At 44.1% G+C, this 25,551-nt stretch overlaps 2 protein-coding genes and 1 long non-coding RNA gene across 3 annotated transcripts in view; 1 reads left to right on the forward strand and 2 right to left on the reverse strand.

Moving 5' to 3' along the window:
* Positions 1 to 20,918, forward strand: part of LOC138967597 (uncharacterized) — a 119,485-nt gene extending 98,567 nt beyond the window's left edge. Inside the window, exon 2 of the long non-coding RNA XR_011455995.1 lies at positions 20,433 to 20,918. This is a non-coding gene — a long non-coding RNA (uncharacterized lncRNA). The remainder of the gene's footprint in view (positions 1 to 20,432) is intronic.
* LOC138965963 (histone H1-delta-like) lies at positions 1,287 to 1,946 on the reverse strand. Its single transcript, XM_070338047.1, has one exon. The coding sequence runs from the start codon at positions 1,944 to 1,946 to the stop codon at positions 1,287 to 1,289; it is 660 nt and encodes a 219-aa protein (XP_070194148.1).
* On the reverse strand, positions 13,445 to 23,493 carry LOC138967593 (tubulin alpha-1A chain-like). Its single transcript, XM_070340191.1, has 6 exons — positions 23,336 to 23,493; positions 18,633 to 18,855; positions 16,725 to 17,026; positions 16,214 to 16,517; positions 15,350 to 15,573; positions 13,445 to 14,077 (listed from the first exon to the last, which is right to left on the reverse strand). The coding sequence occupies exons 1-6, from the start codon at positions 23,336 to 23,338 to the stop codon at positions 13,778 to 13,780; spliced, it is 1,356 nt and encodes a 451-aa protein (XP_070196292.1). The 5' UTR covers positions 23,339 to 23,493; the 3' UTR covers positions 13,445 to 13,777.
* Positions 23,494 to 25,551: the final 2,058 nt, after the last annotated feature.

The raw sequence follows: 25,551 nt of genomic DNA on the forward strand, positions 1-25,551 counted from the left end.
CAAACAGTAACACAAACTCATTCACTCCGTCACACATAGTCACACACAGTAAGCATAGGTGACACGGTGCGAGAGTGGGAGACACTAGATCTAGATCTGTCTGTCCGTAGCCTACTTACGGGGACACGACTGCCAGATCGACAATGCGCTTCCTCGCGCACACACTGGAAACACGCTGTGCAGATCAACCTGTAGGAAATCTCCTTTGGTATCTTCTTTTTCTATTTTTCTGGGGCTACGAAACCGAACAATGTGAAATCGTCTTCCCCGAACTGCAGCTAGGTGAGAACTGTATCTATACCACAACCCTTCACGCGATCTGACTTAACCTTGACCCCTGACCTGGTCTACATACCAATGATACACGACACAAACCAGTCACCTGTTTTTATCCCCCCAAAAAAACCACCACCCGTTTTCTTTGGATACACACTTTAACTACATACGTGCCGGCGAAATGTTGATCATTGCTTCAATACTTTGAAGCTGTTGCTTGGATAATAACCAGGTAAAATTAGTATTTCGGTGTTAAATGTTAAAGTAGGCTACATGCAGACAGACAGATCTAGATCTAGTGTCTCGCTTTCTTGCACAGTTTCACCTATGCTCTTTCTGTGTGTGTGTGTGTGTGTGTGTGTGTATTGAGTTTGTGTGACGGAGTGACTGAGTTTGTTAGATCTACTGTTTGTCGATTTCTTACGTGAGCCTTGATGGCTTCGCCTCTTGTTTTTCATTGCGGCGTTTTTTTGGTAATGTCAAATTTTACGGGTAGCCTCATTTGAGTGGCTGTCACAATAGATCCCTGCGAGATCTATCCTTGAGCAATGTGAAAAATGAACCGATCATGAATCAAGTCTTTTTACTGTATCAAGTTCAACAAGTTGATGATAAAACATGGGTATTATTTTCTTGAAAGGTACAAAGAATAACAAGATGCAACATTTTTGGTGTTGTTTGTGTTTTGCCCGGGAGAGGGGGGGGGGGGGGGCATGGGGGAATACATTTATTTAGGCTTACCTCGTCACGTCGGACTTACTGGAAAGGACAAATGGTGAACAAAGGTAGGAGTAATTAATGATCTTCGGAGAATCCATTTTTTTAAACTAAGCGAGGAAAAGAATCAGTGGTAAAGAATGTCCCAATTCCCAAGCTAAGTACGGTAACCTATATCAAATGCAAGTAAATGGCAACGAGAAATTCATCCCTTTTGGGAATAGTAGGGTGGCCCTGTGAAGGGCCTTTAGGGGTTAGAAGAATCAGGAAATCCAGGGACGGTCCGGGTCAGTTTACTTCTTGGACAGCTTGGCCTTGGAGGCTTTCTTGGCCGGACTTTTCTTGCTCACCGCCTTCTTGATGGGCTTGGCCAGCTTCTTGGGCGACTTGGCCTTGGGCTTCTTGGCCAATGCGACCTTCTTGGGCGATTTCTTCACCGCCTTCTTTGCAGCAGCAGACTTGGCTTTGACCACTTTCTTCGGGGTGGTGGCTTTCCTCTTCGCGGCGGTCTTGCTGGCAGCTTTTTTGACAGCCGGTTTCTTGGCAGTCTGTGACTTCTTGCCAGTGGCAGGCTTGGGCTTGGCGGCTGCTTTGGGCTTCTCGCCCAGTCGGAAGCTGCCGGACGCGCCGGTTCCTTTGGACTGCTTGAGACTGCCGGCCTTGGTGCCAGACCTCAGTGCCATCTTGACACGTGCGTTGATCTTGGTGGTCTCGCTGCCGACCTTGTAGTGGCCCTGGATGTACTTGAGGATGGCCTGGCGAGAAGAGCCTCCACGTTCCTTCAGGCTGGCGATGGCAGCGGAGATCATCTCCTTGTACTTGGGGTGATCTAATGGCTGCTGGGGCTTCCTCGGCTTCATGGCTTTCTTGGAAGTCGAAGGCTTCGCGGCCACTGCCGCAGGCTTCACGGACAATGGAGCGGCGCCGGATTCTGTTGCAACAACGTCAGCCATGTTACCAGGGAGTTGAGATGCAAAACGTAAAATGCGAGCGTAGTCTTGAAAATACTTCTGTCAATGCAGAGATGATATCGAATGATGCAATCTTGCGTCGCGCCGTCTTATATAGAGTCGGCGCGGACCACACAGAAAGCAGGTTTTCCCGCGACTCGAATCGGGCCTCATTGGGTTCTTTCCCGTCAAATTTGTGTTTGTTGACGTCCGTGTTCGATCATCTGTACAATGTTGTAGACCTGTTGTTGGTTAACAAATTATATCAAGCAAAGGAATGAGGTTTCTTCTTTCATTTGGTTATAATTCTTATGTCGTTGGACTCAATTTTCACAATGAAAAATATGATTGAATCGGTGGTTGACAGCCGCTTGAACCACAGTCGCAAGGTATAAATGTTCAAAACAATTATAATACTTGCATGTTTTACTAAAATTATGGTGTGAAGTCAAAGTTGGACGCTTCATAGATAACCTTTTTTCTTCAGATGTATCACTGATTTTGTATTCATTGTTATTTTTGCTGTTGATTGGTGTGATTGAAACACAGATGTGTTGGGTTCGTCCGCCATCTTTCGTTTCTTCTTGCCCTTACCAAATTACATTCAATGGTTTTAAGCATAACATTTCACCTTTTAGGGCATTCCGAAGAGCACATATATTAATTTAAACACAAAGCCTAACAGAAGACATTAGGATTTTGCACATTAAGCGTCTACAAAATGAGAAATTTGAATGTATAATTTCCATGCAAAATCTCCCCTCTGTGTGCAAGTTCATGCACTCGGTGACTTTGGAAGACTCATTCTCTGACTTGTGACTGTGAGTGTGTACGTTTACAGGGGTCAGTTTCATTCAAATAAACCAAATTAATAACATATATGAAAGGAATAGTGACTGTTCACGGGTTTATGTCATGATATTTAAAGGGAGGGATTGTTTAAAACAAACATTTGCCGGTCCGGCGAAAGATGAAAATGGCGGCGTGATGGCATTTTCAAAGTTTGAACACGTTGGCGCCAGAATAAGGAGCTGTAAAAGTACTACTGATCAAGTTTGGCCGTGTTCGTGAGACACAAATGTTACAAACGATTGGTTTGTTTGTGTGTGAGCTCTGTGTAGTGTTTGTGTTTGGATTAAACAAAAGATTGTAAGGATTTAGCCAGATCTAAATTGCACATTTCTCCGCGTACGAGGGAAATCATATTCTGAAATGCTTTCAAATATTTTCTCGTGGTGCAGATGATGCAATAGCTTTTTTCAAATTTAGTAAGTATTCGGATAGACTTTGAATTTTAGACGAGGGTGATAGTGTATGTGTTCACATGGGCGTAACTAGGGGGGGGGGGGGGTGTCCGGGGGTTCTGCCTTCCCGCCTTCCCCCCTCCCCCCCCCCCCCTCAAAAAAAGTTCTGTCTCTTGGTGTTACTGGACACGGTGTGATTAACCTTGTTATCTTCCAGCAGAGGCCTACAATGCACCTCATAAAGTTACATTACGACCCTGCCCCCGGAATTTTTTTTTATCCAAAGAAGCAAAATAGAGCTATCTGGTGCATCCTGAGCCAATAAATTACCTCTTTTTGGGGGCAGTGGGGGGTGGGGGGGTTACGTAACCCGTGTAACCCCCCCCCCCCCAGATCCGCCCTTGACGACCCGCCCTACCCCCCATGCACCCCCCACCCCCGCTCCATTACCCCTTGATCCGCCCTTGTGTGTGTGTGTGTGAAAGTGTGTCCCAGTCATTTTGCGATCAACTGTCCATTTCCAGAGTACGTTTGTATGCATGTGTGTGAGAATGTGTGTGTGTGTGTGTGTGTGTGTGTGTGTGTGTGTGTGTGTGTGTGTGTTGGTGGGTGTTTGTGTGTATTTGTGTGTGTGTGTGTGTGTGTGTTTGTGTGTGTGTGTGTGGGGGGATTTGTAGGATTTTTTCTCACGTTTTGTTTGGTGTTTTTTTCTCATTTATAATATCGACTAATGTCTTTCATGACGTCAGCAATCCACCGGATCATCATCTAATCTAAACTTAGCAACACATATTATTGAGGGCCCCAAAGGGGGGGTATCATCACGATCACGGGAAGGGAAATTTTAGCTTTCACGATCACAGTTACCTTGATTTTTGTTTTCACGATCACGAACACCAGTGGCAAATCACGGTCACGGTAAAAGTTGCATGTACAGAAAGCACGTGTCAAAGTAAACACAACCACACAGCAATTCGCTCCTCTGGATCTATTCAACACGAAGTGAGAACTGTACGTTGCACTTTTTTCTTATTAAAAACTAGGGGGGTCCGGGGGCATGCCCCCCCGGATTTTTTTTCAAAAAACGGTTAAAATCTGTGCAATCTGGTGCATTCTGGGCATCATTTTCAGGGCTGTAATAGTGTTGTGACCCCCCCGCGGGTAAGGGGGAAGAATTTACCCGATGCTCCCCAGCATGTCGTAAGAGGCGACTAACGGATTCTGTTTCTCCTTTTACCCTTGTTAAGTGTTTCTTAAATAGAATATAGTCAATTTTTGTAAAGATTTTAGCCAAGCAGTATGTAAGAAATGTTAAGTCCTTTGTACTGGAAACTTGCATTCTCCCAGTAAGGTAATATATTGTACTACGTTGCAAGCCCCTGGAGCAAATTTTTGATTAGTGCTTTGGTGAACAAGAAACAATTGACAAGTGGCTCTATCCCCTCTCCCCCCCTTTCCCCGTCGCGATATAACTTTCGCGGTTGAAAACGACGTTAAACACCAAATAAAGAAAAGAATAGTGTTGTGATCTTCTTCAAAATCCCATTTTAGCCTCCCCCCACCACCATTCAACACACCTCCAAACTGGTGAAAACAACACTACTGTGCGCTGGCTTCATTGAGACCGGCGCCCGGTCGCGTTGCGCGATATTCACACGGATCGTTTTTGCGGAAATTTTTCAACTTCACCGGAATAAATTTGACTTGACAGGATTTTGAAAACGGCTTTATCTGATTTCCGGCAATTACCAGAAAAGTAGCATGCCTGATAAAATCCCCAACGAACATGACTTTGATCGTCTTTGACATGAGGATCAAGTGACCCAAACTGGCACATCTCCCCGCCATTGTTTCTGAATTTAACCCATTGTTGATATTAAAGTTTACAGGCGCCAAAATAAATCCAAGCTTAATGCAAAGAAGCGACAATTAGAATCTATGCCAAGCGTGTCCACGTTGCTGGGATGAAAAACACATTTCTAGTTTCGGTTTTGGCTACACGCAGACTCCATCTCGAGCCAGTCGAGGTCACACTGAGCGAGTGACAGCCGGACGTGGCAATGTCGACAATGTCAATGATCTCACTCAAACTCAAAGATCTTGAACAAATTTCAAGATCTTTGCCTACATTCAGAACAGTCTTAGAGCAACATAGATCAACATACCTTAATATTTTGTCTTCGGAAAGACCGACTTGACCTTTCCACCAAGGAAGGCATTCTCGCCGCCTGCTTTGGTCTAGCTTGAATCCACAAAATATAACAGAAGTTCGATGACAGTACCGCTGCACGCCATTTTTGATCTTCGAATTTGACTGAATGCACTCAAAATTTTTGCACGAAGCCCTTCCATTGGATGAAGTTTGGCAGACTTTTGCAATCTGCCTTCTGATTGGATCTCTTTTTGTGTGTGATTGGTTCTCTTAAAGGAAAGCAATCGCTTTCAAAATCATATTTCTGAATGTGTTGTTGCTTCCCTTCAATCGGGATTGGCTCCTTGACGAATAGAGGATCATAGAGTGATACAGCTGTGAAAAATGTACGTTGAAAATAAAATGCTTTGCAATAATGCCCATCACGATCACGAAAACAAATGACGATCACGATCACGAGACTTGATTTTTTTGTCATCACGGATCACGGGCAAAGTCCCATCACGATCACAGAAATGGAAATTTCGGCAATCACGGTCACAGAAAGGTCAAACAACGCCAATCACGATCACGATTTTAAACCCTTTGGGGCCCTCATTATTGCGATAAATTTCGCACCCTACTTATCAATCCCATGCCATTTGATTCAGATTTCCTATGCCATTTTAGGACGTCCCCTTGACTATCAGCTTATCATCAGATTTCTCTAACAGGGATCACATGACCAGGGCCGGACCAAATGAGTTGTAAGGGGGGGGTTCCTCAGGCTTTTTTGGGGGAGGAAATCAGCGAAGTGGCGAAGCCACAAGCGCGCGCCTGCTTTGCAGGCGCGCGAACTAGGGGGGTCCGGGGGCATGCTCCCCCGGAAATGTTTTGAAAAACGGTTAAAATCTGTGCAATCTGGTGCATTCTGGGCCTGGTTTTGAGGGTTAAGAGCAGCATTGTTTTGGTGCTAAAACTAGTAAAAAAAAAAACCCCACTCAAAGCAAGGTACATGCTTTTTCCAGGGGTGGGGTTCCGGAACCCCTGGAACCCCCCCCTGGGTCCGGCCCTGCATGACCACCGCTCAAATAAGGGGACCGTTAAAATCGACATGACTAAAACGGAGGGAACTAATTAAAAATCGACGGAAACTCATAGTAGAGGGCCCCAAAGGGTTTAAAATCGTGATCGTGATTGGCGTTTTTTGACTGACCTTTCTGTGACCGTGATTGCCGAAATTTCCATTTCTGTGATCGTGATGGGACTTTGCCCGTGATCCGTGATGACAAAAAAATCAAGTCTCGTGATCGTGATCGTCATTTGTTTTCGTGATCGTGATGGGCATTATTGCAAAGCATTTTATTTTCAACGTACATTTTTCACAGCTGTATCACTCTACGATCCTCTATTCGTCAAGGTGTTTGTGATCGTGAAAACAAAAATCAAGGTAACTGTGATCGTGAAAGCTAAAATTTCCCTTCCCGTGATCGTGATGATACCCCCCCTTTGGGGCCCTCATAGTAGGCAAACCTAAGCAACTTTCAGACGCGATAAGAAAGCCGCGAAATCAATAATCTACCCAGGGGGCCCGGTAGCTCAGTTGGTAGAGCACTGGACTTGTGATCGAAAGGTCGCAGGTTCGAATTCGGGCCGGGACGGACACGGGTCAACTTTATGTGCAGACCCAGAGACGGAAGCCATGTCCCACCCCCGTGTCATCACAATGGCACGTAAAAGACCTTGGTCATTCTGCCATAAGTGCAGGTGGCTGAATACACCTAAACACGCAGACACCTGGGTAGCGCGACTCCGTTGCTGCTAGCTTTCCACTGGGAGGAAGCGACCCGAATTTCCCAGCGATGGGACAATAAAGTAATGAAAATGAAAAAAAAAAAAGAACATGTTGATTTGTTCAGCTAGCTTGCTTATTTCGTGTGTAAAGCTATTTCCTTTGATGCAGGTGTCGATCGTATGAGTGCTCAAAAACGGGAGGTTATGCGTCCATTTTGAGGAGTAATTCAGCAATGACTTGGTGGATTACTTTGAAACTTTGATAATAGTATGCCTACATTCCAGACGTACTTAAAATACAACCGTTTGAATAGCTACAAGTTTTGTTCCAGGTGTTATGCAATGTTTAATCCAAAAGGAATGTCAGATGGTCAAGTGGACGGCCTTACTGAATTGGCATAGAAAGCTTGAATGAAATGACGCGGGAACCAAGTCACAGGTTGATGTTTTAATTAGGGTGCGAAATGTCACAGTGTCGCAATAACTTTTTGTGCTTAGTTTATATAAGAATGGATGTAAGTGTTTGTGTTTATCTGTGGTCGCCATACCTCAGACATGACAAGAAGCAAGATTAAGATATTGTTCATGCACACTACCAGGGAGCGGCACAGATGTGCACCTGGGTTTCAGTTTCTCGATTGACTCATTTCTTTTCGACTACAGATTGTGAACATCCTCATTATTCAATAACACCTATACATGTATATTGCAAGGCCAGTACAACGCTATAAAACTATTAGCAGCTGCTCTAATATGCTGACTTCAAGCAAACAGACAAGTGGACACAAGTAATATCTACATTCGCCTGCCAGTCAGTGTAACGGTCTCATCATAATATTATGTGTTTCCCTACCGTACTTCGGGACCAGCTTTTGCGGCCGGGCATTTAGTCGGCGGCCTTGTTGACCTCAGTCGCCAGTGGCGGATTTAGGGGGGGCGGGGCTTAGGGCCCCCCCCCCCCCCCCCCGCCCCCCCAGGGAAAAAAAGAGAGACAAAGAGAGAGATGATTAAATGACAGTTTCTGAGCTCATGTGGCCCTAGATTGCAGCATTTTGCTTCCTTGGAAAAAAAAAAAGTCCGGGGGGGGGGGGGGGGGGGGGAGCCTTGCGTGTTATGGCGCTTCGCGCCCTCAATTCGGGTGCTTCGCGCCCAAGTTCCTTTAAGATCCTGGATCCACCCTTGGTCGCATAAACGCAACACTGAATACTGATGATCAACCTTTGGTACATTACACTCATGTGTTCAAATTCGTTATAAAAAAATATTTTTAAAAAAGGGTTTTTTTAACATAGAAATTTGCTTCATAGCAAAAGCCCTCTCTTCTCATTCAAGGAACGTAACCAATCGGTGCACGTTTTCCGCGAAGTGAGTCGGGAGGTCGTGGGTTCGAACCCCGGCCGGGTCATACCCGCTAAGACTTTAAAATTGGCAATCTAGTGGCTGCTCCGCAGCCTGGCGTCTGGCATTATGGGGTTAGTGCTAGGACTGGTTGGTCCGGTGTCAGAACTTATCAGCCTGTGACTGGGTGAGACATGAAGCCTGTCAATGCTGCGACTTCTGTCTTGTGTGTGGCGCACGTTATATGTCAAAGCAGCACCGCCCTGATATGGCCCTTAGTCAAGTGGTCGGCTGGGCGTTAAGCAAACAAACAAACAAACAAACAAACGTTTTCGAAGGAATCGAATTTTGGGGTGAATAGTGATCTACGAGTTTCACCATGAAATCAGTTCCGCCGAGGCTCCACTTTCCAGGCTTTTCTCTCTCGTATACGGTACCTCGTCAATTTGATGGGGAAGCAACATTTCTGTCTAGGGTATATATCGAATGCGAAACGCGGCTGGGGGCCCAGGCCAAAATATGAGACCGGAGTTACACCACCTCATGTCACTATCGATTTTCTCAACTTGACTGTTATCATTTGCTAACAGAAAGGACTGATAGAAATAACTTTATGAGCAATATATGTACAATATAGTGGCAAAATGATCAGATCAGCCATGTAAAGTTTGGGTGCTTTTGGTTCTTTTATAATGCTGGAATCACGTGTTGTAAAACTGTGATAGCCTGGATTTTCATGTACTGCTGTGTTACAGAAATCAGGGCCGGACTACCGGGGGGGTTATGGGGGTTGCGCAACACCCCCCCCCCCCCCCCCCCTAGTCTAAACATGTACCTCACTTATAAAACATTTTATACTTATTTTATGCCGTTTCATGCAAGGAGCGACCATTTTCCTATCTCAGAATATGACCTACCCATCAGCTTCAGGGGGCTTCGCCCCCTCACCCCCACAAGGGGCTCTGCCCCTTGACCCCGCCCCCCTGGACCACCACTGGCAACCCCCCCCCCCCCCTCCTCTTAGCCTAGTCCGGCCCTGGAAATGGATCATATATGAATATTACCGTGGTACAGTGCACAGCCGGCCCCTGCAGATTTGATTTATCTAGTGTAAGTAATCAGTTGGGCAAGGGAACATGCCAGGAACCTAATACTGACAATATGTGATAAGATAAGAGATAAGAATACTTTTATGTCCATTTCAGTCCATTGAGTCAGTGTACATTTAGCATGGACACTTGTCTTTTCATTGTGTATCCTGAACAGTCACAGCAACAGGGTAATTTGTATTTATTATTTGTATATTGATTTTATGTGGTGGTTTTTTTTTTTTAATGAAAACTAGACTTTTTGAACACACGAGACCACTTAATGTGTGTTGTGCGGATGAGCAGTCACCACATTGCGGCTACAATGTTTTTTTAAATCATTGTGCTGATGTGTGTTTGTTTTGCTACCATTGAAGCGACACTTGCAACTAGCAGAAATGCCAATGGAACTCGAAAAACGCCAAAGTTTCTCATACTGTACTGTTTAAAAAATCGTAGTTGTCCAGTAGTGTTCTTGCATAGGAAACGAGGATGAGCGAGCAAAAAAAACTTGGTTTGTTCAGGTACCAGAACGAGGCTGTCTCAACGCAACAGTTACTTCCCTTGCATTGTACACGCTGACGCAGACAGATCGTCCGCTACAGACACCAGGCCCTTCAATCAGGGGTGGGCTTATGATATGCTGGGTGATCTTAGAATAATCCTTTTTAGCGGATGAGCGTATGATACGAAGAGCGGGGCACGAGGTGAGTGTCTGCAGAAAAAATGTAATAACTCCTAAAATACTAATTATCCTGCAACCATATTACAGTTGTCAAAACCCGAAATGTAGCGCTACTTATTCACGTTGCTCTTTTTACAAAAAAATGCGTATCTATTGAATAACTATCCAAAACACAAGGCAGGTCGCTGATTTGTGGTCGGGTGCTCTTATGAAATACCCCCCTGTGCGCTTATGATAGCTTGATTTTTCGGATCGGATGCGCTTATGACTGGTTTTTTGCTGCGCTGCCTAGTTTTTTGCTTGATGACCTGAATGATCTTAATTAAATGTTCTCATTTTACAGATCATGGATTATAGATGCTACCATTGTGGAGAAGGGTTCTCCATCTTCAAAGAAATCATAACCCACACAGTTGATAAACATGAAGCACATAAGCTTCGGTATTGTTTTGTTCAGCTTAACACGGAGACAGGCAAGCGGAGGCTATGCACAAAAGCATTCGATTTTTCACCAAAAGAGTGAGCTGAGAAAGGCTGCAAAATAGTTGTAACCGATCAAAACAAAATAATAGTGAATAAAATTCCAAATTCCATTGGGCTTACTCCAGCATCTCAGAATGGCAATCAAGAGGCTCAAGAGCCTACGCCAGTGTCTCAGAATGACGATAAACATCCCCAAGAGCACACTCCTAGTGCGGTTAACTATGTTGTGAATAACCTTGCCGAAAAGGCTGGACAAATTCTGGCTGAAAACGGCTTGATAAGTGAATGGATTAGTTTTCATCAAATGATAATTCAAGGACATTTTCCCCTTGATAATATTGCCTTTCGGTTATTTCTTGACGTTGTGAACTATTACGCCACTGGAGACAAAAAAAAGAATGAGGTACAGTAAAGAGTCCCTTCTATCATAAGCGCACAGGGGGTATTTCATAAGAGCACCCGACCACAAATCAGCGACCTGCCTTGTGTTTTGGATAGTTATTCAATAGATACGCATTTTTTTGTAAAAAGAGCAACGTGAATAAGTAGCGCTACATTTCGGGTTTTGACAACTGTAATATGGTTGCAGGATAATTAGTATTTTAGGAGTTATTACATTTTTTCTGCAGACACTCACCTCGTGCCCCGCTCTTCGTATCATACGCTCATCCGCTAAAAAGGGTTATTCTAAGATCACCCAGCATATCATAAGCCCACCCCTGATTGAAGGGCCTGGACACGATCAATTATATTCTGTATAGTCCGTCCGGGTGAATAGCGGAGGACGTTATCAATCATTTAAAAAAAAATCAAATCTGAAGTCGATTGGTTACTTTGTAACAGACGTTGCTTTTTCATGTTTTTACTTCTTTTTTTTTGGTGGTAGAATAGACGTCCAGGGGAAATAACTCCCCTCTCATGTCTGGATAGGAGCAGACGGCCATTCTACAGTGGAATAACACAAACCCTTGCTTGAACCTCGTGATGCAAAATATTCCAATTCAATCTATTTTTCGCGAGTTGTGGTTGAACTTGTGTAATGAACTTTTGACTTTGGTCAGAACTTGATCTGGTCCTAATGCTTGCTGCATGCACCCTTGTTATATTAACCACGTAACAGGACTCCTTAAAGCTTGCTCGCCTGCAGTCGACAGCAACTTTTTTTTTATCTATCAAGCATCAAGTAGAACACTTGAATTCTGAATGTGTCCGTCAGTCTCATTTAGCTGTGGTTTTGAATTGTGCAAATGCACATGTTCTGCGCGAACTTAGAATCTGGTTTCATTCTAGAATGGACCGGGTCCAGGTTGGAATTCTAACCCTGCGCAAGTACAGGGGTGCCATTCTAGAATGAAACCCTTGAATAAAGGGGGCCGTAATGTTTGTAGGTAAGACAGAGTTGTCTTCCCTTGAATTATCTCCACCTGCACCTTCCCTTTGATAAAATGGGGCTGATTTGTCTACCCCTGAAAAAATCCTTTGGCGATCTTGCGATGTCATGTCATGTCAAGAAAGTTGACACTCCTGAGTACGCAATAAACAAAGGCAGACCATAGCAAGGGGGACTACCAGGGCGGTAATGTTTGCAGGGCAGTTGTTTTTGTGATGAGAGCCGGTTGCGGCCGCTTGCAATGTCAGCGCTGTCTCCCTCTCGGAAATGTCCGGTTTTTTGACAATTTTTTTGACAGACAGACAGACAGACGGTCAGACCGACTAACCGACAGACAGACCAACAGAAGGACAGAGTGAGTTATGGAGCTGTTGTCACAGGTTTTAAAAAAAGTTGACATTATATCTTCACAATTCAGAAGACCAACTTCATGTATATGAATAAGATTAAAAGTTACAAGCGAGATCGGCAAAACACTGTCAGTCCGGAAATTTCCGTTCGAAGCGATCAGTGCTGAGTGTCTCTCAAAATCGTAATCACTTTCAGAACATCACAATCCCAATTCAGGATGTCTTTGAGTAAAGTGTAAAAAACCCGAAAAAAAACCCAACCAAACACACAAAAAACAAAAACAAACAGAAAATCCACATGTGTGGCTTTGGCTGTGTGATAGTCTAACTGAAATGACTATTCCAACTTGGACCCAAATTCCAACCTTGCGCACGGCCGATTCTAGAATGGACCAGCAACAAGGGTTTCATTCTAGAATGGCACCCCTGTACTTGCGCAGGGTTAGAATTCCAACCTGGACCCGGTCCATTCTAGAATGAAACCGGATTCTAAGTTCGCGCAGAACACACACAAGATACAGCTCGTTTTGTGGCAGAATTCATTTGATTTGTAAAATAGAAGTGCACACCATTGGGAATTTCAGTTTCTTAATTTTTGTATCATAAAGTTCTGCAATGTATTGAGGGAAGCAATGAAGTGTTGTGTTCTTGATATCTGTGTATTGAGAGTGGTTGAATGAGACTCTTTTATACATTGTGCACAAGTTTTCCTGTAACATCCCTGATAAGAATTAGTGTATAGAAAAGTATTTTATTTACTGCACTTAGTGTCAAATCTCATTTTACATTTAATATAAATTGTGTTACAGAGTAGCCAACAAGGCACATTAGTCATCAATATTTTCAATCACAAGAAAATGTAAATGCACAAATGAGGAAAATGTTTCTGCAATCAAAAAGTCTATTTTAATCTCTACCCTGTATTGTTCACACACACAATCACATGCACCCACAATGGCATCCTATTCACACAGATCCACAATAGCATCCAAAACACATTGATATTTCTTCAGCTTTTATTGCACATCCGTCAGATGTTGAATGATCGTCATAAAAGATTGAACACACTCAAAACAGAGCATGTCAAAAAAGAGTGCGATTCATACAAAACAGCTGGCAAATGGCAGCACAGAACATGAACCAACAACGTGTGCTTGGTATCAAACAGCACAGGGCAGGAACCAACGTGTACACAAAATAGATGGTGTGAAATGGATTGCATTTTATGTGAATGAGTGTCTTGGAAGTTTGTAGGTGTACAGGAAGACTGCAAGTTACAGTGTTCATTGGTCACAGCTGGTTCACGTCTGATGGCTGGAGGTTTCCACATCTTAGTACTCCTCTCCTTCCTCCTCTCCCTCATTCTCCACGGAGTCAACTCCGACCTCTTCGTAGTCCTTCTCCAGGGCCGCAAGATCCTCGCGCGCCTCGGAGAACTCACCCTCCTCCATACCCTCACCGACGTACCAGTGGACGAAGGCGCGCTTGGCGTACATGAGGTCGAACTTGTGGTCAAGACGTGCCCAGGCCTCAGCGATGGCTGTGGTGTTACTCAACATGCACACCGCACGCTGCACCTTGGCCAGGTCACCGCCAGGCACCACGGTGGGGGGCTGGTAGTTGATGCCCACCTGTCGACAGATAGAAATAAAATGAAAATGTATCTCGGATCTGAACCCCCCCAGACATTAACAGAGCAATGGTCAAGTCAAACTATAGCAATCTTATGATCAAAATAGTAATCTAGTGGTTACCTAAAGCCAACATTAGCAACACCAACTTGCTCGTTTCTGTAGTAATGAAATACTGTTTACATGGGTGTTACTGGGAAAAATCAAAAAACCTGAAAGGCAGGGGTCCAAAATGCTCAAGTTTGAAAGAAAGTTTCTGGACACCGACGAAACCAAATCATAATAAGCAAGATGGCGGCAAATCCAAGGGAGCGAACCGAGAAAGCACGCGAACCGGTGTCAAAAGTCGGATCGGAACCGCTGCTCGTTATTTCAACTTAACTTAGCGAAACGAAGCTTTTTTTTATTTTTAAAAACCCGGAATTTCCGGCTTCAGATTTTTTCAAAAACCGGAAATCCGGCAAAAGCCGGAAGAGTAACACCCATGCTGTTATCACCCTAACATTTAGGCAGCCATTTGCTGATTTCAGGGATTCGCGTTTGGTATTCATCTTGTTTATCCTACCAAAGTGACATTGATCACAGGATCTTTTCGTGCGCATTTGGGCTTTGCAAGTGCACACAAAGGGGGATAAGGCACTAGCAGGTCAGCTCATTGTGTCTTCTGTCTCTATGACCTTCAAGTGTAGTTGGTTGTATCCGAGTGGGAGAATTTTTTCGTTTTCATCTTAGTTTTTACACAAGTGGGCTACGGTATCTGGTTGAATCAGAGCAGACGTCTCCTTTATGAGTAAGAAACTGTTCTTCCAAAAAGTTTTGAATCGACGAAGAGACGCTGTCCGCCATTTTTTTTTAACTCACGGCGTGAGGGCTGCAAAGACGTTCTGATTGGCTCTGCCCCTGTGATTGACTTACAACTGGGTCACAGGAATAGAACAAGTTCTAAAGCTCAAAGCTACGAGGGAATCGCACGAGAACGAGTCGCAGCTATTTTCCACGACTCAGTCGCCCGTGTGACAGGATAAATCTCATGATTGAATCACGTGCGTGACTGCCCCATTACATTTTTGTGCGTAAAATGGGCACGATTGTGTATTTTGTTGGATCTCAGAAAAAGCTGGGCCTTTTCACTAGTCAATAAGTATGTGGAAATTATTCATGTCCATTAAAAGAGTAAAATTGTACAGTAGCACAAGCATTTCCCTTAATGTTACACAAATCTTCGTTTTCAAAATTTAACTCCATACATTTCACATGCAAACTAGCCAGTACCTTGAATCCAGTAGGACACCAGTCGACGAACTGGATGGTGCGCTTTGTCTTGATGGTGGCGATGGCAGCGTTGACGTCCTTGGGCACGACGTCGCCACGGTACAGCATGCAGCACGCCATGTACTTGCCGTGACGGGGGTCGCACTTCACCAGCTGGTTGGCTGGCTCGAAACACGCGTTGGTTATCTCAGCCACAGTCAGCTGTTCGTGGTAGGCCTTTTCAGCTGAAAAATGAATTCCAAATCTTAACTTGCCGTTTTGTATATTCTACATGTACCAGCTCGGCAGACTAGACGATTATGGGGAGATGATTTTGAGCCGGGTCATTCAGTAATCAGCATAACTTTACTTTTCTTTATTTGGTGTTAAACGTCGTTTTCAACCACGAAGGTTATATCGCGACGGGGAAAGGGGCGAGATGGGATAGAGCCACTTGTCAATTGACTCTTGTTCACAAAAGCACCAATGAAAAATTTGCTCCAGGGGTTGCAACGTAGTACAATATATTACCTTAACATTTCTTACATACTGCTTGACTAAAATCTTTACAAAAATTGACTATATTCTATTATACAAAAAACACTTAACAAGGGTAAAAGGAAAAACAGAATCCGTTAGTCGCCTCTTACGACATGCTGGGGAGCATCAGGTAAATTCTTCCCCCTAACCCGCGGGGGGTAATCAGCATAACTGAAACTCTGCATACTCGCAATACGAAATGACAGTCACTGCATTTTTCACATTCCCTAAAGCCTTGAAATTTATGCAATACTGAAATACTGGTCCGACATATGTACGCATCCAAGGTTACTGAATATTCAAATAGCAATAGATAAGTCATTCAATCTTGAATGCATAACTCACCCGAGATGACGGGAGCGTAGGTGGCCAGAGGGAAGTGGATACGGGGGTAGGGCACCAGGTTGGTCTGGAACTCGGTCAGATCCACGTTGAGGGCGCCGTCAAACCTGAGAGAGGCCGTGATGGAGGACACGATCTGGCCGATCAGACGGTTGAGGTTGGTGTAGGACGGGCGCTCGATGTCCAGGTTGCGGCGGCAGATGTCGTAGATGGCTTCGTTGTCCACCATGAAGGCGCAGTCCGAGTGCTCCAGGGTAGTGTGCGTGGTCAGGATCGAGTTGTATGGCTCTACCACAGCTGTTGACACCTGGAATAATTTATTGAAAACTAACATTTCTGCTCTTGAAGCAACCCTGTTGGAGGGCGAACACATAAAACCAACTGCCAAAGTGAACGAACTCTTATGCTTACAATACTTTTGTGCAAAGGTGCAAAGTACAACACTAATTATTAATGACATGGGAAAACAACTCCATAAGAAAGCCCTAGAAGAAAGAACGCACTGCAAACTAACCTGAGGTGCGGGGTAGATGGCGAACTCAAGCTTGGACTTCTTGCCGTAGTCCACAGACAGACGCTCCATCAACAGGGAGGTGAATCCAGAGCCGGTGCCGCCGCCGAACGAGTGGAAGATGAGGAAGCCCTGCAGTCCTGTGCACTGGTCAGCAAGCTTCCTGATGCGGTCCAAAACCAGATCCACGATTTCCTTGCCAATGGTGTAGTGACCACGTGCGTAGTTGTTGGCAGCGTCCTCTTTACCAGTGACCAGCTGTTCAGGGTGGAAAAGCTGTCTGTAGATGCCTGTTCTCACCTCATCTGCAAGGTACCAAGGAGGAAAACACATCAACAGACATCACATTTACAGAAATACATACATTTGCAACCTGTTGATCCATCCACTTTCTCTCACTAAGTCAAGCAAATAAAACAAGGTGACTATCTTATCCTAAATGACAAAGCACAACAATAAACAATGAACTCTTTTACCCATTTATGAATCTGACTCCGTGTGAAGGAAATCACGAATAACACCAACAGGCAAAGTTTGACAGTGATATCCTCCACGCTTTTAAAAGCGCTAACCAGAGATATAGCGTGACATAGCGAAGTGTGTTGCACGGACTGTGAATTCAGCTCATAGACCGAGGAGAGTTGACGTTGTAAATCGCAACGAAGGTATCGTTACACTTAACCACTGGCCAGGGACAGAGAGGGGTTGTCAGGCATAAAGCATGTCCCTCCTTTGCTTAAGTTGAAAATGTTGAAAACTATACACAGAGAACAAACTGAAGTTGTTAAAAAAAAAACGTACACACTGGAAATGTCTTTAGCAGATGTAGTGAGATGATCCTTCTTGGCTTATTGTTTTTTGAAAAAAAGATTCAAGTTTGAACTGCTTGGCCTTGCGAAGCCCTTGTTCGCGTAAAATATTTCCTTCCGGCACAACTGACAGTATGCTTTGCCAAAAATAGCAACCTTTCGGAGCCATGGTCCGTATCGGCACATTACTTCTGACTTGCCTTCCGCCTTCGGAACGAAATCCAGCCATTCCCACTTCCAGGAATACCTTGATTCTTTTGTCACTGAATGGCTGACCACGTTCAACAATGTCGCTTCGAGACATTATGTCAAGTCTAGAGCCACAAAACACTGGCACAAAGTATGCTCGCGCGATGCCAGAGGAAGTGCGTGCTCAAGCAAACTGTCAAACCGATTGAGAATTGAACCGAACAGCGCACAAAACGAAAGCTGGGACTGTTTGGGTTTACCGTTTGGGAATAACAGGTTTTTGCATTTCGGAGTACACCAAATCGAGTTCCGCGTACTGGAGATGTTATTTCGGCGTAAAGTACGCCGAACGGCTTACAATGCTAGGCCCTGGATGACCACAGAAGTGAATACTTGAAATTCGTAAGGTCACATCAGGAGAACTTAGCATAGAATTCTGAAAACCAGGCAGTAACATTACAATACTGGTCTATCCAAAAACAGACACGACTGCCTATGTTCAAAAAACAAACAAAAAGTAAAATGTTACTAAATCAGTAAATGTTTAATTTTTAACAAAATAAGACAATAACTAACATTTCATTCTTCATTACTTTATTGTCCCATCGCTGGGAAATTCGGGTCGCTTCCTCCCAGTGGAAAGCTAGCAGCAACGGAGTCGCGCTACCCAAGTGTCTGCGTGTTTAGGTGTATTCAGCCACCGGCACTTATGGCAGAATGACCAAGGTCTTTTACGTGCCATTGTGATGACACGGGGGTGGGACATGGCTTCCGTCTCTGGGTCTGCACATAAAGTTGACCCGTGTCCGTCCCGGCCCGAATTCGAACCTGCGACCTTTCAATCACAAGTCCAGTGCTCTACCAACTGAGCTACCGGGCACTATCTGTGAAAAAAAAGATAAGTAAAACCCACCAACAACAGTGGGCTCCAGATCGACGAAGACAGCGCGTGGAACGTGCTTGCCAGCCCCCGTCTCGCTGAAGAAGGTGTTGAAGGAGTCATCACCACCGCCGATGGTTTTGTCGGAGGGCATCTGACCGTCGGGCTGGATGCCGTGCTCCAGGCAGTACAGCTCCCAGCATGCATTGCCCATCTGGACGCCAGCCTGGCCCACGTGGATGGAGATACATTCCCGCTGAAAACCAAAGCAAAAAATTTCATACAATCTGTAGCGGCTCTGCTGTGATTGTCTAATAAATGGACACGACAGATGTGTTCTCAGCTTATTATAAACATTTGAAAAGACAAATCTTTTTAGCTGTGAATCTGTCAATTGTGCAACACAGTGTCCAATGTCAAAACATGATCAATTTGTTAAATGACTTATTCCATGGTATAACTGGCCGCGCTGGATCTGAGGGGGGAAGGCGAGTGTCTCTGGCTCTAAAAAGAAATACAAAGGTGATACAAAAAGCACTCCATCTGCTTTAACTTTGACATGTGCAAATGAACTCATTAGGCATACCAGCTCTGGGCCCTTGGCAGCTACTCAAGTAGTTTCCACTGGCATGCCTTTCTTCCCACATAAAATCACCATCACTCAGTCTTACTCTTATCCACTGTAACAAATCCCCTTTCATCTCCATCTTTGGGCCACCCTTACCATCACTTGACACCGATCTTTCTATGGCTGAAAATGGCTTCACGCAATCTTTGCTGTACCCTCTGTACTAGCTGGCCACCACTTGACACCGTTCTTTCTATGGGGGAAAATGGCTACACCCAATCTTTACTGTAACCTCTGTACTAGCTGGCCACCACTTGACATCGATCTTTCTATGGGGGAAAAATGGCTTTCCCAATCTTTGCTGTACCCTCTGTACTAGCTGGCCACTGGGCATCACTTGACACCGATCTTTCTATGGGAGAAAATGGCTACACCCAATCTTTACTGTAGTCTCTGTACTAGCTGGCCACTGGGCATCACTTGACAACGATCTTTCTATGGGGGAAAATGGCTACAGTGTACACCCAATCTTTACTGTAGCCTCTGTACTAGCTGGCCACTGGGCATCACTTGACACCGATCTTTCTATGGGGGAAAATGGCTACACCTAATCTTTACTGTAGCCTCTGTACTAGCTGGCCACTGGGCATCACTTGACACAGATCTTTCTGTGGGGGAAAATGGCTACACCCAATCTTTACTGTAGCCTCTGTACTAGCTGGCCACTGGGCATCACTTGACACAGATCTTTCTGTGGGGGAAAATGGCTACACCCAATCTTTACTGTAGCCTCTATACTAGCTGGCCACTGGGCATCACTTGACACCGATCTTTCTATGGGGGAAAATGGCTACACCCAATCTTTACTGTAGCCTCTGTACTAGCTGGCCACTGGGCATCACTTGACACCGATCTTTCTATGGGGGAAAATGGCTACACCCAATCTTTACTGTAGCCTCTGTACTAGCTGGCCACCACTTGACACCGATCTTTCTATGGGGGAAAATGGCTACACCCAATCTTTATTGTACCCTCTGTACTAGCTGGCCACTGGGCATCACTTGACACCGATCTTTCTATGGGGGAAAATGGCTACACCCAATCTTTACTGTAGCCTCTGTACTAGCTGGCCACCACTTGACACCGATCTTTCTATGGGGGAAAATGGCTACACCCAATCTTTATTGTACCCTCTGTACCAGCTGGTCACTGGGCATCACTTGACACCGATCTTTACTGTACCCTCTGTACTAGCTGGCCACCAGGCTACATTTGTTTGTTTGTTTATTTGTTGCTTAACGTCCAGCCGACTACGCAGAGCCATATCAGGACGAGGAAGGGGGGGATGAAGGGGGCCACTTGTCAAGCGATTCCTGTTTACAAATGCACTAACCCATTACTTGTGTCCCAGCAGGCTTTAGTAAAACTAAATTAATACCTACTGGAAGATTACCAGTTTCCAGTATGTTAAAATAGGCTTAACCTATCTACTGCTGGACTTACATCAGAACACTAACAGATTAAACTATACATGAATCGCGAGACAAGCGGCAAGAGAAGAGATTTTTGGAAAAAATACAGGTGAATGAGCAAGAAGGCAGAAAAAAGAAAAGAATTCATGAAGAAAAAGAGAGCATGACAGGAAAGAGGAACCAAAAATCTACCTAACAGCAAACTAGAAAGCTCCTGCGGTTCCAAAAACAGGAGGGGCCTTTAATTTCATAACCGCAGTGCCCCACTGCGGGAACCAGGCTACATTAAAAAAAAAAAAAAAAAAAAAAAAAAAAATATCTTAAGACCCCAAAATGTAAGACACTCCTAATTCAGATTTACCTCCATTATAAGAAATGATTCTTAGAATGTTGAAGGTTGTAAAAAAAAAAAAAAAAAAAGGGGGGGGGGGGGGGGGGGGGGCGCCACTGTATTCATCATTATAACAAATAACTGCAGTCATTTATAGTCCATATGGGAAGGAAAAAACACTGACACAGTATAAGTAATCTACTTTGTGACAAGTACATTAATACTCGTCACATGTTGAATACATTGTATTTTGCAAAGAATACAGCCAAGTACTGTCTGCAGCGTAATTTCATAACACATTTTCAGTTTCACTAACATCAACGGACACTGCTTCCTTGTTACTGAGGATGTGTGACTTTGCTGTTCAAGTAGGTCGATCAAAGCCTGCACTTTACTCCCGTTGTGCTATGCAGAGCAGATGCTGTTAAACAGCTCATGTTGTCTGTTTTGTTTTTTGTTTTTTTAGCAATGTGCATTTAGGGGAATTGGAGGGGGTGATGTCAAGAACTCCAAACGGAGTCAGCACAAGCAGCCATTTTCATACAAGTGGTTGACAGTTGTGTTTTTCCCAACTGTCACTTTGCCAGAGGTATGACTCATAGGCTGCTCCTGATCCTAGTGTGGGCATATTTTATGCTATGCTAATTTGCAATTTCTGTCCCCCAGTGCAAGAGACCATTTGGGAGAAGTGTTAATATGCTGTAGAGCACATTTTATACCACACTGCTTCATTTTTTATGAAAGAAAATCTTTCAGTTTGGCCTTCATAGGAGTTTGCAAATGTCTCCTTTACAATGGTCCCCCCCCCCCCCCCCCCACCCCCCATTTAAACAGGCCTCGCCCCTGTAAGACCTGGGGTTGTTTGATTGCCTGTTCATAACCTCTGTAAATCTACCACTATTTTAAGGCTCACTCCTTTTCAAGACCTGAATCTCATCTGTGGAGGTCTAAGAAGGCCGGTGTCACGATTTCATCTTTTGCCTGTGTACATATTTCCCCCTCGGTCCCTTGAGTAAGAAGGAAAACATTTTAGGATGAATCAAATTTCTAAGTTAAATATAACAAATTGGTTGAACAAATTTGGCCTCATGAATGTAAGGTACACAAGGTCGCTCATCAGTACTATCGAGGGGTGTTTTTTTGTTCAATGTGAGTTTATACTAGATCAACGAGGCCGAGAAGCGAAATATCAACAAGGGAAAGATGGAAAGGTCACACCGGTTCCACTTCCACTGCACAACCAAGTGGATGTGAGCAATGACTTCATTCCTGACTGACAGCACAGTGGTACCTGTCATCTTGACAAAAAGGCAAGTTAATACTACAGCTTGTACAGATCACAGCGATTCTATTTTTTAATGCTGCATTGACCGCATTGGAAATGACCAAATTACTGATATTACGGCAAATGGTTAAACTTCACTGATCAAAACCACATCATGTCTTTTTAACTTCCACACTTCTCATCTCCCAATCTGTCTCATCATATGTTCATGGGTGCAACCTGGAAAATTCCAAAAACCGGCAAAAGTTGGGGTCCAGCTTTTTTAGTATTTAAAATGCCAAAAAAAACCTCTCCTGGAACAAAAACATCGGCAGCCGATGAAACCAAAAACCGGCTGCCGGCGTGTAGCCGGCAGAATTGCACCCATGTATGTTACGGCATAGAGCTCGTGGACAGGTACCACTGTGAATTAGACCAAGTCCGCTAGCTTGGCAACTTTCCAGTTCCACCGCCTGACTCAAGTGATGTGCCCTCGCACAGTAATCTAGCCGGCTACACATTCCATCCCCGCGCACACACAGCCCATGGCAAAGTGCACAGGCACTGACTGAGTGAGGCAGACACAGACGGAGGGAGCGCCACACAGAGCCGCAAGCCTATCCTCCGACAACCGCGCAAATTAGGTAGTCATGCCACGGGGACATTAGTTTTCAAACCTTCCACCGACATTCCGCCCTCGTTTAAATAAAACCCTCCTACGGTGTCTCTCTTCAAACATGCCTTTAAAGTTCAAATGTAGGCTACACGTTTGCTATCGCAAGACGAGAGAAGATGAACACGGTACCAAAAAATTACATTTTCTGACAGGTGTTGCACTAGGAAATTCGAGCGCTAGACGAGCAAACGAAAGATGCCAGATCCATTGATAACTGTCGATTGTTCATTGAAATGAAAAGCCGACAGCAAGCATAAAACACATAATTCGGTCATCCCTTTCCGCGGTTCGACCGGCGGCCGTGTTACGCCTCAGCCAACACAGTTTACGTGATGAGGTCAAGTATGCCAGGGACTTTCGCACAAAACCTATCAATGAAAACGAATGAAAAATGAGAAAAAAATGAGAAAACACAGGGTACTTACCATATTGGTAGATTGGTGGAAGATTTGCGAGTGAAAAAAGAGGTGAAGATGTGGAAGTTCTGGCAGAAACACTCACAAAGACACGACGAGTCTCACGTGAGCAGCTTCAATGACGGTTGGCAGTGTGGGATGCTCGCCTTTATAACCTTCCCCACGTGATCGTGCGGCCATTTCTTGATTGGTCGGTCTGTTTCCGCGTTATTCAGATTCAAAATGAGTCACTGTGGCATTTAAACGTCATGAACATGGCGCGAGCACGGAATGGCAAGATGACCAGACACATGGTATTGATCAGCGGAGAAGCTGAGTAACGGCGAAACTCCCGCAGTTTGCACGCATTCTCAACGCAACTAATAATATGTAGTGTCCAACTGTTCTAAAACAGAAGTGCTCTCTCTCTCAGTCTCTCTCTCTCCTCTCTCTCTCTCTCTCTCCCCCCGCCCCACATTGTTATCTTTATCTGACGCTGCGTACAGGCACACGACGAACGGTCAGATTTGAGAAGAACTTTGCTGCGGCCGAGCGGTTCAAAATGTTCATGCTGTTTCGCAAACCCTTTCACACACTGCACACACACACACACACACGCACTTGACATACACTCGGTGACCCACATGAACATTTTGAACCGCTCGGCCGCAGCAAAGTTCTTCCATTATATTTTTGTATGTCCTTTCTTTACCAATTATAGAAAACAGTTGTTACGGTGCTATTATTATGCCCGCCCCAATTCAGTTAAATTCAGAGAGCTTTTTTCCACTACAAAAAAGAGTTTATTGCTAAAACTCGCAAAGTTCATGACACGAAGCGAGTAAAATTTAATTCTCTTTTAGCTTTATATTCCGTTATCTGTTTTGTGTTGTTTGTAATAGTATTTTTGTCCTTATGTTAACCCACCCATCACCCCCCCCCCCCCTCTCCCTTCCCCCCATTTCCCATAGTAAAGAAATGTAGGCTATGTAATCACTTTGCACTTGTAATGTTTTATTATTTTTTGTATTATTATTATCATTATTATTATTATTTATTATTATTATTGTTGAATTGTTTCTTGTATTGTTTTTGCTCTCCCTCACCCCTCAACTCCCTTTTCTGTACATAGTCTGATTTCTTTTTGTTTTAGTTCCTTTTATTTGGTGTTGAATGAAATGTGTTTTTATTGTGTTTTTTAATTTTCCATGTACCCTCACGGGGTTTTATTGGAATAAATAAAACTTGAAACACACATGTCCGTCGGTGCCGTTAGTACAATATTGTCTTTGAGTGTATGCATGCCGTAGTGACACATAACTTTAAAATGCAAGGGTTGACTATCATAGCCTGAACAAAAAGATGAAGTAATGCACTGATGAGCTTTGTTACAATGTGTTTATTGTGTCAGTGAGGACTTTTCCACTACAAAGATGTGCTCGACTTAAAACAGAACTATAGGCCACACTCATTGTAAAATGCCGGCTCACATCCTGCACTGCATATTTAACAAATAACAATTAATGTCTATACTGTAACATGTATTTCAGTCACTTTTCTCGATTATAATCTGAGAGGGCCCCAAAGGGTTTAAAATCGTGATCGTGATTGGCGGTTTTTGACCTTTCTGTGACCGTGATTGCCGAAATTTCCATTTCTGTGATCGTGATGGGACTTTGCCCGTGATCCGTGATGACAAAAAAATCAAGTCTCGTGATCGTGATCGTCATTTGTTTTCGTGATCGTGATGGGCATTAATGCAAAGCATTTTATTTTCAACGTACATTTTTCACAGCTGTATCACTCTATGATCCTCTATTCGTCAAGGTGTTTGTGATCGTGAAAACAAAAATCAAGGCAACTGTGATCGTGAAAGCTAAAATTTCCCTTCCCGTGATCGTGATGATACCCCCCCTTTGGGGCCCTCATCTGAATAGAATGTTAAATTTTTTTGACAGAACAACATTATTATCCCCCTCACACGGCCGCGCAGTCTCGATATCTATCAGGTTTTCCCTTGACCAGCCCGTTTTGCACTGATTCGAGTATATATACTTGAGACGTTTCAAGTCAGAGTCACGGTCAATTAAATTAAACGGAGGTAATTAAAAATTGGTCTAAGGGAAGAAAGGCATGTTTTTTGCAAGTGAAGGAAATTGGTAGTGAAATCCAAAAATATCACTCCAAAATTCGATTCTTTCTAAAAACGTGCACCGAGACTGAGGTTATACTGTGGTTCCTTGGAT

This window comes from Littorina saxatilis, linkage group LG5 (assembly GCF_037325665.1).
Source record: "Littorina saxatilis isolate snail1 linkage group LG5, US_GU_Lsax_2.0, whole genome shotgun sequence".
In the NCBI taxonomy this organism is placed as follows: Eukaryota; Metazoa; Mollusca; class Gastropoda; order Littorinimorpha; family Littorinidae; genus Littorina; species Littorina saxatilis.